This window comes from Cnephaeus nilssonii (assembly GCF_951640355.1).
Source record: "Cnephaeus nilssonii genome assembly, chromosome: 6".
NCBI lineage: Eukaryota > Metazoa > Chordata > Mammalia > Chiroptera > Vespertilionidae > Cnephaeus > Cnephaeus nilssonii.
The window spans coordinates 8155764-8170603 of NC_137077.1; the positions used below are offsets into that span (position 1 = coordinate 8155764).

Below are 14840 nucleotides of genomic sequence, written 5' to 3' on the forward strand. Positions count from 1 at the left end.
AGCAATCTTTATAAAGCATTCTCACCTAAGTCCTAACTAGTATCTTTGAACAAACACTCTTGGTAGGATTGTGGCATAGGCAGAAGGGAAAGAAAGGGGGATAAAAAAAACACAAGAATGAGAGAGTAGAAAAGAGAAGAATATTACATATTTTCTGCTTATCCAATACTTGGCAAAACTTGCGGTCCCTACGGTTATGGTTGGTGCAGATTGAAGGTAGATATTTAACCAAGAAAACTATCTTAGGTATACTAAGGCATTTTGACTCTTGAAAAACAATTTTCTGAACAATCCTAAAGTAAGTTGCAATGACTATAAAAGGGAAAAAATTACACTGGTGGGGGTGGAGCACAGTAATACACAAATCTCACAAATGCCTCACAGTTGTGTTTAATCCTCATGGTTTAATCTTACCAAAACACGTTATAATATTACTAGCACTCCAAGATAAGGGAGATCGTAACCCCTGAAACTAATTTAGAATTATTTATCATTTGGAACCTTTGAGTGATTGCCCCACGTAGGGGATTTCTTAGGAGTGATAGTTGTAAGTGGTATGTCTCTTACTATGCATTTATTTTCACGTTCTGCTCATTCTGTGTCCTATTTTCTGAAAATTTTTCTTAGTAGTTGTCTGGTTTTTAGATGGGGCGTTTAGGCTCTGAAAGCCAACTCTTTAACCTGACTGACTTAACACCTGCCCATGTTTGTTAGTGCTTTTAATATCTGCTATAGAAATATGTGCTCACATGTGTGTTTTTATATAATGGTAGGGTGGGTATAGCAGCTTCCTAAAACGGGAAAGCAACTGGCTTTTCTGAAAAGACCTTTCCACCCCCACCTTTTTGCAGGCAGCCAGAGTTAATCCTTGCATGTTTGATTGGAACAGCTGAGAGAGTATCTTGCATATCTGAAGGTCTCCAGTAGACTCATGTTGCCTCTGAGTTGGGGCCACCTTCCTCTTTTCTAGTGCTGATCCTGCCAGCTGTCCTAGCCTCCGTTGAAGCAGAGTGAAGGGGGTGTTAAATGATATACAAACATACAGTGTCATGAAAGGGATCCCTTTACTGCATGTCGCAGTGTAACTTCTTTTTTCTTCCATTCCTTTTCATGACACGAGGGTTTTATACTGCTAATCCTAACACCTGTCCCTGCCAGAAACATTGAGAAGAGGTGGTGTGTGTGTGTGTGTGTGTGTGTGTGTGTGTGTGTGTGTGTGTGTGTCTGCGCGTGCGCGCAATCTTGCCCAAGAAGGAATAGAGAAATAATACCAGTCCCATCCGCCTTTCCGTGCTTGGATTGGGAGTGTTCCCTCTGACGCACTTAAAGCCTGGAACATATATATCATTTTGGATCCTGGATACCTAGTGCTTCCTACTGTTTTTGCGTGGCACTTTAAGGAGCCCGTGTTCCCTTCCTTGGCTGTCATTCTCTGCCTCGAGTTTTTGGTGGAGTTGTCAGTAAAACCAACAGTAACAGCAAATCTCTAGTGTAGTTTTCAGTCTATAGCTAATAGCTCAGTTGGAGCTTTTTGCTTTTTCCTGAACATTTCTTCTGTGTAGTGTTGAATCTTATTGGGGTGGAAGCCTGGGCTGAACCAAGCTCCGGCTTCATCTGAGCCAGCATACCTATCTGCGTAGACTGGAAGTCAGCCAAGGATTTTTTGGTGCTGCCTAATTCCTTTGGACAGGACAGCTAGTTCAAACAAGGCAAAAGCTTAGGCACTTTTTTGTACTATCTTTATCTGAAGATTTCCCCCCATTGCTATGTATGGTGTATATTGTATGGATTATCAATATCCTGTTGTCCAGGTAAGCTAAGGGTTCTAACTTGTTTTCTAGATACTATTTGATTGATGTGAAAGTTTTATGGTGGAATGAAATGCTTATAAGCTTTCTGTCTTTTGACCTGGTACTATTCAGGGTGTAGATTTCCCAAAGTTTTTTTTTTTTTTTTTTTCTAATTTGCTGTAATAGGAAGTTTGAGTTTTACATAGTATTGAAGGCTGGGCAGGGGTGGTTGCTTTCAACTCTAGAAGTTCTGAAACTTCAATGTCCATGGGTGTGTGCACACGTGTGTATTTTAAACAGAGTGGGCTTGGCATTATAAATAACATAAAGCCACCATATTATATAAACTTCAGGCTTTGTTTTGAGTAGATGAGAAGCATAGATGGCAGTTTCCAAATGTTGTTGCTGTATTTTTTTCTTAATGCTGTATTTTTAAGAAAGGTAGAAGACATACTCTACACTTAACTTTTTAGATAATTTTTGTGATAGGATAAGTGGCATCTTAGTTATTAACTTGTTGAAATCTAGAACCAGAAAATGTTAGGCCATTATCAAGCATACTCCTGGATATTTTGGGTTCTGAGTCAAGCTATAATGTTAACCACCTCCAGTTCATGCTCAAATAGCTTTGTTTTCCTTGACCCCACTTTCCTTGTATGTAAAATGAAGGGGTTGGACCAGATGATCTTTCATTTGTCATGGATTCCTTGAAATATTAACTAATTGTGCTGAAAACGTAGAACAGGAAAATAAAAATGGTTAATACAATTACTTCTGAATTATAGATACTACTTGGTTTCTCAGTTTGTTTTAGTTTATTTGTGTTTTCATGGCAGTTATTTTTTTCTTTGGTCATTTCTCTAATAATTAGCTCTTAAGTTTAAGTTGGACAGAAATACATAGGGTTAAAGATAGTGACTAGCCAGTAAAATTTATTAGGTATTTAACCAAAAGGCTAAACCAAGCTATTTTTTAATTTAATTTAATTTCGTTTGTTAATCCTCACCGGAGGATATATTTTTCCATTGCTTTTTAGAGAATGGAAGGTAGGAAGGGAGGGGGAGAGAGAGAAAAAAAAACCCCAAACATTGATGTGAGAGAGACACATCGATTGGTTGCTTCCCATATGTGCGGGTCACACCTGCAACTGAGGTACATGCCCTTGACTGGAATCGAACCGGCAAACCCTTTGGTGCACAGGAGGACTTTCTAACAGCAGAGCCGTGCGGACCAGGGCAAAACCAAGCTCTTTTCAATTGGACCTGATGGGGAAGCCTCCAGAGTAAACTCACAGCTCAGTCAAGTCACCAGTATTGAAGTCACATGGGAGGGGATGTGGTTGTTTCTTTAACTAGATTCTAACCCATTGGTCTATATACTATATGTTTTATTTGAACTGCATACGGTTTCCATTTTTTGAGTTATTCAAATTAAGAGCATATTATATTTACCATAATGCTGTTTTGATATATTTGTGGGTCTCATTTATCTATGATTTATTTCTCTACTTGCATAAAACAATAGATCGGTCTATATTACAGCTAAGGCTGGAAATGTCATGAGGCTAGATTAGAAGCAAAGCTTCTTACAAGTAAATATTAATATGTTTTTGAAGAGAAACATCTGTGAACAGTAAATTTCTGAGACCCATGTAGCAAAGTAAGGGACTTGTAATAACTGTAATATAAGCAAAATAGTCTGAGGAAAAGAACTGAAAACGTAAAAGTGTTTCCAACGAAGATGGAAGTAATTGGCAATATAGTAAAAACAATTTTAATATGTAAATGAATTTTTTTGAGATAGAAAATTGCCTCCCCCCCAATAAAAGTTGTAGAGTGGATTAAAAAGTTCCTGTTTAGAAATTATGGCAGGTGTGATAAAGTCTTTTACAGTAAAATTGTATCCATTTATGATAAAATGAATTTGCCACCGGAAGTATTTTGGAGCATTAAAATTTAGTACTGGTGAATGTAGTGTTCTGTATTTGAAACAGCACTTTTCCTGGCTTTGCTCCTTTTGGTAGGTTTATTCTATCTGAAATTGAGGTAGCTTAGAAAGGCAGATAATGGGGTGTTAAAATTTAAGAATATACCCTTCATTACACCACATCAGGGAAATTAATGGGATTAAAAAAACAATTTTAAGTTGAAGGATCCAAAACTATTTTACAATCTTAAAATGTTAAATCTGTTAAAGTAACAGGTTTTTTTTTAGTACCTTTGTAAATGGGTGATAGATGGCTATTTGCTACCCAAATGCTTTTAACTGTGGTTATAAAATTTTCTTTTTTAGCTTTTGTTATATTCTTATTAAGTCAAAGCTCGTCATTGCATAATAGTTGTGATTCTGTACCAGTGCATTAGATAATTGGAAATTATTGAGGACATGGTTAAATAGTATTTTTTAAGACTTGAAAAGCATTTTATCTTATTTCATTTTGTTTTGTATTAGTGGTTAGACAATCAGTGGTTTACAAAGTGGTCCCACCCCCCACCCCCCCAAATATTTCAAGTACCACCTGGCACCATACATAGTTATTACAGTATTACCGGAAAAGTATTTTTTTCAATGAAGGTTTTGCACCTATTTTTAAAGTTAAGTAAGTTGACCCATGGACAACATGGGTTTGAACTCTGCTGGTCTACTTATATGTGGATTTTGTTTTTTCAATAAATACAGTCAGCCCTTTGTATCTGGGGATTTCTCATCTGAGAATTCAATCAACCCCCAATGGAAAACAATATTTTCCCATACAAATTGCGGGGTCCAAACACAGATCACAAATACTGTTTTCTCTCTGAAGTTGGTTGAATCCTTAGATGCGAACCCGCCCACTGTAGAGTCAAGTTAAACTGAGATTTGGCAGGGGAGGGGAGGGCAAAAGGGGGATGTTGGTCCGAGCTCCTAAGGATCACTCTATTCTAGATTTGCTAGGGTTGAGATAATGAACAAAGTGCATCTCCTCAACATGAGGCAATAAAATATTTTAGGTACTTGACCTTTCATTGCTCTTATTGTTAATAAAATCATGTCTGTCTTAAGAGTGTGCAACTGAAATTGCTTATTTTATTAGTTGGAATTTTTGCAGAACCAAACCTGGGCTAAATCAGTTTAAAATACAGGCACAGTAAGTAGATAGGGGCTTGCTAGAGATGATTTAAAGGACAATGAATATCGTATCCCTGCTCAGAGAAAAAAAATCTATTTGAGAAATTGTTTCTGAAATTATTCCTTTGTGTTAAATATTTACTGCCTCTGACTGGATGGTTAAAATATAACTGTTAGGATGGCTACTGTCAGTCAAACAGAAAACAAGTGTTGGCAAGGTTGTGGAGAAATTGGAACCCTGTACACTGTTGATGGGAATGTAAAATGGTGCAGCTGCTGTGGAAAACAGTATGGTGGTTCCTCAAAAAAATTAAAAGTAGAATTACTATATGATCCAGCAATTCTACTTCTGGATATGTGCCCAAGAGAATTGAAAGCAGGGTCTTGAAGAGATATTTGCTCACCCATGTTCATATCGGCATTATTCACAATAGCCAAAAGGTAGATGCAGCAATCTAAGTGGCCATCAGTGGGTGAATGGATAATCAAAATAGGGTGCATACATACAGGGACTATTACCCAGCCTTAAAAAGGAAGGAAATTCTGAAATAAGCTGCAACAGGGAAGAACCAATGCTAAGTGATATAAGGCAGCCACAAAAAGACAAATACAGTATGATTCCACTTAGATGACGTACCTAGAATAGTCAAATTCATAGAGACAGAAAGTACAGTGGTGGTTTCCAAGGACTCTGGGGACAAGAGAATGGAGAGTATTATTTAATGCATATAGAGTTTCAGTTTTAAAAAATGAAGAGTTCTTTTTTTGTTGTTGTTAATCCTCACCTGAGGATATTTTTCCCATTGATTTTCAGACAGAGTGGAAGGGAGGGAGGAGAGGGGGAGAGAGAGAAACATCGATTGGTTGTCTCCCACAAGCACCCCGACCGGGGCTGTGGATCAAACCTTCAACCGAGGTACATGCCCTTCACTGGGAATTGAACCCACAATCCTTTGGTCCTTTGGTCGACACTCTAACCACTGAGAGTTCTGGAGATGGATGGTGGTGATGGTACCATATTAGGAATATGTATAATAACCACTGAATGTATACTTGAAAATGGCTAAGATGGCAAATTTTATGGTATGTGTATGTTACCACAATAAAAAAAAAATTGGGGGGATGTAACTGTTGTTGCAAGTTAGGGGTTTGCCTATTATCAGTTTTTTCTGAAGCAGTTTTACTTAACCTGTTACCAATTGAACACATTCGCACTGATTATCATTTTGAGGTAAATGGGCAGTCGGAGGAGGAAGAAGGAGAATCTTACATTATCGTGAGTATAACTAAGTGCCCTGATTTGAGGATTGAGGACAGCCAAGTACAACTTAAGGCACCTGGAAGACTGAGAGAAAGTTACCTATCTAAAAGGTACATTTGGCCCAAGCCGGTTTACCTCAGTGGATAGAGCGTCGGCCTGTGGACTAAAGACCTCCGGGTTCCATTCCAGCCAAGGACACATACCCAGGTTGCAGGCTCAATCCCTGGTAGGGGGCATGCAGGAGGCAACTGATCAATGATTCTTTCTTATCACTGATGTTTCTGACTCTCCATCTCCCTTCCTCTCTGAAATCAATAAAGAAATATATTTCAAAAAATCCTATATAATAAAAGGCTAATATGGAAATTGAACAGCAGAACAACCTGTTGCTATGACACGCACTGACCACCAGGGGCAGATGCTCAGCACAGGAGCTGCCCCCTGGTAGTTAGTGCGCTCCCACAGGGGGAATGCTGCTCAGCCAGAAGCTGGACTCACAGCTGGCAAGCGTAGCGGCAGTTGCGGGAGCCACTCCCACCTCTGTGGCAGCGCTAAGGATGTACTACTGCAGGGAGCAGGCCTAAGCCATCAATCAGACATCCCCCAAGGGCTCCTGGACTGCGAGAAGGTGCGGGCAGGGCTGAGGGACACTCCTCCCACCCCCAAGTGCACAATTTTCATGCACCGGGCCTCTAGTAAATAAATAAAAGGTAAATTTGCCTAGCCTATGCTCTGGTGTGCACAATGCCCTAGAGTGGATGAGTCCAGAGGCTCTCTACCTCTTTGTGGGAAGATGACCTCAGTCTAGAGCAGTGGTTCTCAACCTTTCTAATGCCGCGACTCTTTAATACAGTTCCTCATGTTGTGGTGACCCCCAACCATAAAATTATTTTCGTTGCTACAACACAGATATTTACATTACGATTCATTAACAGTAGCAAAATGACAGTTATGAAGTAGCAATGAAAATAATTTTATGTTTGGGGGTCACCACAACATGAGGAACTGTATTAAAGGGTCGCGGCATTAGAAAGGTTGAGAACCACTGATCTAGAGTGACTTATACATTATTTGATCTCTCATTTTGAGAATTTTTTTTGAGTACCTATTGTGTGCCAGGCAAAGGATTTAGTGGTAGCGGTGAAGGAGACAGACATAGCATATTTTAATTTTGGAGAAACAGCACCTCAGTTTTCACAAATTAGTTGGGCATTATTTTTTATTATTATTATTGATTGATTTGAGAGAGAGAGAAAAAACATCAATTTGTTGTTCCACTTATTTATACATTCACTGGTTGCTTCTTGTATGTGCCCTTATTGGGGATCGAACCCACAACCTTGGAGTATCAGGATGGTGCTCTAACCAACTGAGCTACCCAGCTACTCAGCCAGGGCTTAATTTTTTTATAATCTAGTTATTTATAAATTTGTTAACCTCCAATTCCTTTTTAATATTTGCCTAAGAACCTTTTCCGTAATCTCTCTTAGAATACAGAGACTGTATACATAATTTTAATTATTTGATTCTAGTTGTCTAGAGTTTGGAATTTTTAAATATATTAGTATATTACCCAAATCTAGATAATAGTTTATGAAGTGATTTTCTTTTTAATTTCTCTGGTGTCACTTGTGTTTCAGTGTATGTTATTTGTGATCTTGTTCTAAAGGTTTGATTTTGGGGGACAAGAAATAAATATGAGTGTTAGTTGGTTTTATAAGCATATAAAGTCTAAAGCAGTTGATTTCAAATTCTGCTCTCACCTTATTTTCTAGAATGGGTTCTGTATAAGTGAACCCTGTTTGAACTAGAGAAAAGAAGCTAGGAAATAATGGACTTAGCTATAATTTGACTATATTTATATTAAAGGGAATGTTGGGGCAAAGAATATTAAAGTGTTATTGATATGCTTCTGAGAAGGTATTTAATATCTATTAGGTGTAAATTGCTATTTACATTTAATTAGGGCTATTGTGTGGGGGCGTGCTGTGAAGAGCTGTTATATTAACAAGTTTTTATTATTGCAGGAAATGCTGTCCCTTTAATGTTGCCTTTCACTTGGGTGCCAGAGGCAGCCTGGGAAAGGATGAGCAAAACCTGCCTTCTAGTCAGGGACTCTGGGATCTGCTTTTATGGCATTGCTGGTACGTGGGTGGAAGGGAGAGAAGTTGAGTCACATCTGTGTGAAATTGTAAAGGGTAAGAGCACCTAAAGTTGTGAGTTTTTTAATTAGTGAGTTATTTTGTCTAGAATCTGAACTATTATAATAAAGTTGAAAATAGGCCTTTCTCCCACTCTTTTTTTGTACATCTTCTCTAGGCTTCAAATTTCTAAGATACCGGAGTAAACTTATGAAGTGGAAGCTATTTCCAAGTACTCTTTTAGAGGAAAAGAATGCTTTTATAATATTTTGATAACCTCATAGATACTCTTTATTCTTAGGTATCCATGTATGGATAAATAAATGGCTAGTGATAGAAATCAAGACATTATTGTTTGATTTCAACAAACATTTATTCATCTACTATGAATTCAGGTATTGGGTTAGGACAGTGGTCGGCAAATTCATTAGTCAACAGAGCCAAATATCAACAGTACAACGATTGAAATTTCTTTTGAGAGCCAAATTTTAAAAACTTAAACTTCTTCTAACGCCACTTCTTCAAAATAGACTTCGCCCAGGCCATGGTATTTTGTGGAAGAGCCACACTCAAGGGGCCAAAGAGCTGCATGTGGCTCGCGAGCCGCAGTTTGCTGACCACTGGGTTAGGAACTGGGGATATGAAACACACAACTCCTCTGAAACACTAACCCCAACAGTTGTGAACTGTGGGTTAGGCTCTGAGGCACAGGGATAAGGGGTACCTAACCCACATATGGGAGCAGGTATAGTCAGGAAAGGCTTTCTGAACTAGGGCATCCCTGAAGTGAGCCTTGAAGGATGAACCAGACAGATAGAAGGCCATATTCAGAGGAGTAGGAACATAAAACAGAAATACTGTGTCACTGAGGAACTAACTGCATGTTGTTCAGTATGGCAGGGGCAGGAAGAGTGAGGGGTGGGGAGTGACTCTGACAAGCATGCGAAAGCCAGATTATATGTTAGGCGCCACTTAAGAGTTAGGATTTCCCCCCTTTGGGGCTGTGGGAGTAATTGAGAATTTGAATCAGGGAAGTGGCACAGTGAGATGTGCATTTGGAAAGACTGCTCTGGCAGTAGCAAGAAGCTCGGATGGGAAGAGTGGTAGACTGGAGGCAAAGAGACAGTTTCCTCGTCTCTAAGAAGGAGATTAAAATATCTCGCCATGAGAATGAAGTGAGCTAATAAGTATTTGCCTGATGGGAAGCCACCACAGAGTAAATTCCAAAGAAACGGTAGCTATTTTACCAGTCATGAAATTTAACCATTCCCTAAGATTCCCTAAGACACCAAACATGGTACAGTGGAATCCAAGCTTCACACAGAGGGGTTTTTATCTCCTTTGTCCTTTACTCATTTCCCCTCGTGCCTAGCACATAGTAGGCACTCAACCATTTGTTTATTTTTTCCCCAACCATTTGTTAAATAAATTAATGACTTAACTTTGAGAATTTAGTTTTGGACTTTTAAATTAGAGATATCTAAATTGGTTGACCATTATTTGGCAGTTGGTTTTTTGTTGTTGTTATTCCTTACCCTAGGATATTTTTTTCCATTGATTTTTATAGCGAGTGAAAGGGGGGGAGGGGGGAAAGAGAGAGAGAGAAACTTCCATGTGAGAGAGATGCATTGATTGATTGCCTCCTGTGTGCACCCCTACTGGGGCCCAGATCAAACCTAGGATCCTTCAGAGTCCGGCCGACCTCTAATTACTTAGCAGCACTGGCCAGGGTGGCAGTTGCATTTCTTGATCTGGAGTTCAGAAGACATGTGGACCGGACACAGAAATGTGGAGGTCAGAGTAAATGGGTGGTAATTAAAGCGATGGGATGGGTTACATCCCCTAGAGCAAACGTATTCAGCAGTATTGAACTTTTTTGAGGTTGGTACCCTTTGGAGACTGATGAATCCTATGGATCCTCTCTGCACAGAAGTGCACATATGTAAACAAGTTTCCACAGGGGGCCTGTGTGAGGAGCTCTACACCTAAGGTGAAGAATCTGTGGTATGCAGTTAAATAGACGTCTGAGGGCACCTCCAGCAATAGCAACATGTAGAGGGTGGACAGGAAGGAAACTAAGAAGGAAGTCAGTGAACACGAAAAGAGGAAAAGCAGGAAAGACTGGTATCATTTTAAGCTGAGGATTTCCTAAAGGTGAGAGTGCCAAAAACCACAGATAAGTCAGAGAAAATGTGAAATGTCCATTGAATTTGGCCATCAGACTGGTGACTTCAGTAAGATAAATTCCCATTGACTAGTATGGGGGAAAGGAAGCTAGAGTTCTGGGGTTGCATAAAACATCAAGGAAGCGATGAAGAAATTGAGACAACTAGGAGAAATTCTTTTATTTAACAAATGTTGATTGAGTACCTACCAGACACTATGCTGGAGGCTGGGGATTGAGCCATGAGGGTGGATGTGGTCTCCTCCCTTAGCTGACATTCTTACTCTGTATTTGCTGGCCCACTTCCCCAACCCCAAACCCCCACCCAGCAAAAGCCCAGAAATGCATTTCTCCTTGTGCACCACTGGGGACTCCGTGGTTCTGCTGGATCAGAGCCAGGCTATTCAACTGCTCCTCTCTCTCTCGGGCACCAGGGAGCAAATTGTCCTCTCTAATGTCAGCCTTTAAAGTCAGGGACACACTTGAAAATATCCTTGAGTTTGTCCAGTGCTCACAATGATCCTGTTATTTAGTGAGTTTATAAAATTCATTTTAATATTTATTTTTGCTTTAGCTCATACTAACTTGTGCTAATGACTTACATAAGCTGATTATTTGCAGTATTAAATGTTGGTCCTAAATGTAGAAAAGAGGCATGAATACCAGGCCTAAGGAAACCTTTCTCCTAGACCTAATCCTAGACTTTTTGTATGTGGGGATCTCTCATTTGCCTTTTTATTTGACACACACACACACACACACACACACACACACCTCTTCTTGAGGCCTTGTCTTTATGTGTAGAGGCTGCTTCAAGATAGTTGTGCTTTCATAAGGGGTGTGGGGGGGGGGGGCAGGGAGTCAGGGAGTCTCTCTTCTTGGTGTCTGGTTTTTTGCCCCTGGCACTATAATGGGCCAGTGGATTTAGAGAATGGTATACAGTGATTCTCAGGTTTATTTCTTATATTAGAACTGAAAATATAATTATCCCATAAATAGGATTTAGATTCTTCCAAAAGTACACCAGGTTGCCCCTGCTTTCAGTGAAATTCACCTATCTGTTTTCTGCTTACTCACTTGGCCTTTTAAAAAATTTGACTGCATTTTATCTCCTAATGGCTTTTCAGTTGCACATTTAGAGAATGCAATATGTTCTATCTTCCAGATCATTTCTAAAAGTGTTAAATAAGAACAAACCTAGTACTGATCTATTTCTTTCTCATCATGTTTTTTTCCTAATGTTTAAAGATTCTTTACATATGGATTATAGCAAAAGTATACAGGTGTCTGTAAAATGCCCAAAATAGTGCTCTTAGGTATTGTAGGTATCAGTAAATAGCTGTGATTGTGCCAGTTTCTCTAGGGTCTATAGATTGTAAGCTCCTGTGTTCTTCTTTTTTAAAGACTTTTATTGATTTCAGAGAGGAAGGGAGAGAGAGATAGAACATCAATGATGAGAGAGAATAATTGATTGGCTGCCCCCTGCATGCCCCACCAATGGGGATTGAGGCCTGGGCATGTGCCCTGACTGGGAATCGAACCGTGACCTCCTGGTTCATAGGTTGACACTCAACTACTGAGCCATACCTGCCAGGCTCCTATGCTTTTTTTTTTAAAATTTCTTTATTGATTACAGTGTTATATATGTGTCCTTATTCCCCCATTACCCCACCCCCACCCCCTCCCTCATGCCCTCACCCCCCTGTTGTCTGTGTCCATTGGTTAGGCTTATATGCATGCATACAAGTCCTTTGGTTGATCTCTCCCCCTTACCCCCACCCTCGCTCCTATGTTCTTCACAGAATTGTTTGAATAATTATTAGTTTGAGTGGGAGCATGATGGTATTATATTGGTAATGTACCAACCAACATTATTATACAGTACATTTTTGATAAGTGTGGTTACACATTTTGCCAAACAATTCTTATAGAGACAGCAAAAAACTACGTATTCTCAATGTGATTTGTGATTTTTAATTTTTATTTATTTTAAAAATAGGAAGCTTAATTTTGGAATTATTCTCTTTGCCCTTTGGGTAATCTGTTAGAGATTATAACATAATAAATATAGCATAACTAAAACATATAATTAAATCCTTTAGGATCTTACTGGAATGCTAAAAAAATTAGAACATCTACTTTATGAGACAAATAAGAAACATCACAAACTCATTAAACATTCACATAGATAGTTCTATTTGAATACTTAATAATATAAAGTAGGGAGATTATAAAATTTATATTCAGAGGTCAAAACTTCTCCAAGGTCATTTACTTGTAAAGGGCCCAGTTAGAACTTAGACCAGGACTTCTGCACTGAAGCACATCTTTGATGCTTTTTTCCATTATTTCCTTTTAATAAGAGAAACTCTTACATTCAATAAATATTCTCCCAAACCTTGTATATCTATAGTACTGTATAGTAACAGTTACTGATTACAATAATGACACAGATGTCCAGTGTGTATGTAAGAAAAGGTTTATGTTTTTCAATAGAGGCTGAAATACAGAAGCCTGGGGATCACAAAGGGTAAATTCTCAGTTAGCCAGAATTTTTAATGAAGCCAGAAGCCTTAAGCAGTCATGTTTAAGCAGACAGCTTTTTCCGAACCCCCAGGTTTTTTACAGTAGAAAAAATAAGCACTCTAATTACCTTCCTCCTCTCTTTTAGTCCTTTCAGTCATTGGACTTGGTTTAGTTCAAGCAGATTCTTGCATATTCCCTCCCATTCCTTGAAAACCTTTCCAGTCAATGGCCATTCAACAGCTTTTTACATGTTTCTTTAAATCCACTACATCTATAAACTGTGCATCAGTGGAAATGTATATTTAAAAATTTTGTTTCATTTCTTGTTTATTATATATTCATGGGTGGAATATTCTAAATCTGTATTAACTATTGTAAGCTACAAATGCTTCCAGTGCTACATAGTTAATGCCACCATCGCAGATATTCACTCCTTAAAATATGCCTGCACATGGCGCCTGCCCCTCCCCCTCTCCCCCTCCTCCCGTCTTCCCCTCACACACGCACACTCGTACGTACACACACACACACACACACACACACACACACACACACACACGCAAAGCACACACCAAACTGCCATTCTCCAGCAGGCCTGTTTCTGGAGTTGGGAGCTGTAAGCCTGCTGGGAGGGGGCGGGAGGAGGAGGAAGAGGTGGGGCTCTACTCTGATTAATTGCCTTAGGCATTCAGGGGTGGGGCTTCCTTCAGCCATCTGCCTGAGATATGGGAGGGAGCTGGAGAAAGAAGGAGGGGGAGAGGCTGCCAGAGAGGAAGAGAAAAGAAAGGAAGAAACACTAGAAAGAAAAAGGAAGAGGGGATAAAGGGAGATCGGTCATTTACCCTTAAATAGCTAGGCGGGGGGGAGGGGTGGAAAGGAAGGCCGTGGAAGGTGTGCCCTCGCACGGCTGCTTTGAAGTGTTCATCATCATTCCGTTTGGTTTATGGAGAAAAAGAAAATGGTAACTCAGGTAAGATTTGTGTTTCCTCCGTGTGTTTCTTTTCCCGTGTCTGGGATCTAAATAAAGATGTGGAGGTGGGGTATAGCCATTAGAGTTTTAATTATTATTGTCTTCTTAGAGAAGACCAGATTTATTATTATCAACTGAAAAGTCTGTGTGTTGTGAGTTCATGAGAGAGAGAGAGAGGGAAAGAGGGATGTATCCGTAGCCTTTCCTCCCCCCACCCCCTCCGTAGCAGATTCCTGTTTCCTGTACGGTGCAGCTGTAGCTCAGGAAAAACCCTGTGGGGATTTGTCTACCTCTTTGTCTTGGTTCTGAGAAGAGGGAGGGAGAGAGAGACTGCAGAGGTAGGAAGAGATTCTCGTAGACTGCCAAAAAGAGGGGAGAGGGATTGACTTCCTTTTAAGAATTGCAGAGGAATGTGTGTTACAGAGAAATCTGATTCCCAATTCACTTCGGTTTCTCAGAATTGGCTATGGAATTGCAGTTTTGCTACTTTCGCTCCAGATGGCTTATTAAAAATGAAGACTAGGAAAATGTTTCCGTTGCTTTGTTGCTGGCGGAGAATGTTCTCAGTAGGAACCATAGGAGCATGCAGGTGCAGCAGAGGCAGGTAAAGCTCCCCGACAGAACAGCTCTGAGTGCGTCAATGACAATCACGGGGGCATTAGAAGGCATTTGAAGGAGAGGGAGTGGGAAATGGGAGAATGGGAGCGCTCTCTCTCTCTCTCTCTCTCTCTCTCTCTCTCTCTCTCTCTCTCTCTCTCTCTCGTTATGCCAGGCAGTATCTAATCTGCATTTTAGCAAGTCATTCCTGGCAAATGGAAGGTGCATCCTCTTCCGTGGTTCCCCCTGGCAGTGCTGTCTTTCTTGTTGCCACCCTTTTGTG

General features: G+C 39.8%; 1 protein-coding gene across 13 annotated transcripts in view; it reads left to right on the plus strand.

Moving 5' to 3' along the window:
* The window catches only part of RBFOX2 (RNA binding fox-1 homolog 2), a 248184-nt gene that overhangs the window by 150363 nt on the left and 82981 nt on the right, over nt 1-14840 (plus strand). Inside the window, exon 1 of one of the 13 annotated variants that reach the window (XM_079774756.1) lies at nt 13692-13960. The exons of the other annotated variants lie outside the window; for them this stretch is intronic. Within the exon in view, the coding sequence (XP_079630882.1) occupies nt 13934-13960 (27 nt within the window). The 5' untranslated portion in view covers nt 13692-13933. Of the gene's footprint in view, nt 1-13691; nt 13961-14840 lie in introns of those variants that run through there. 13 annotated transcript variants of the gene reach the window in all.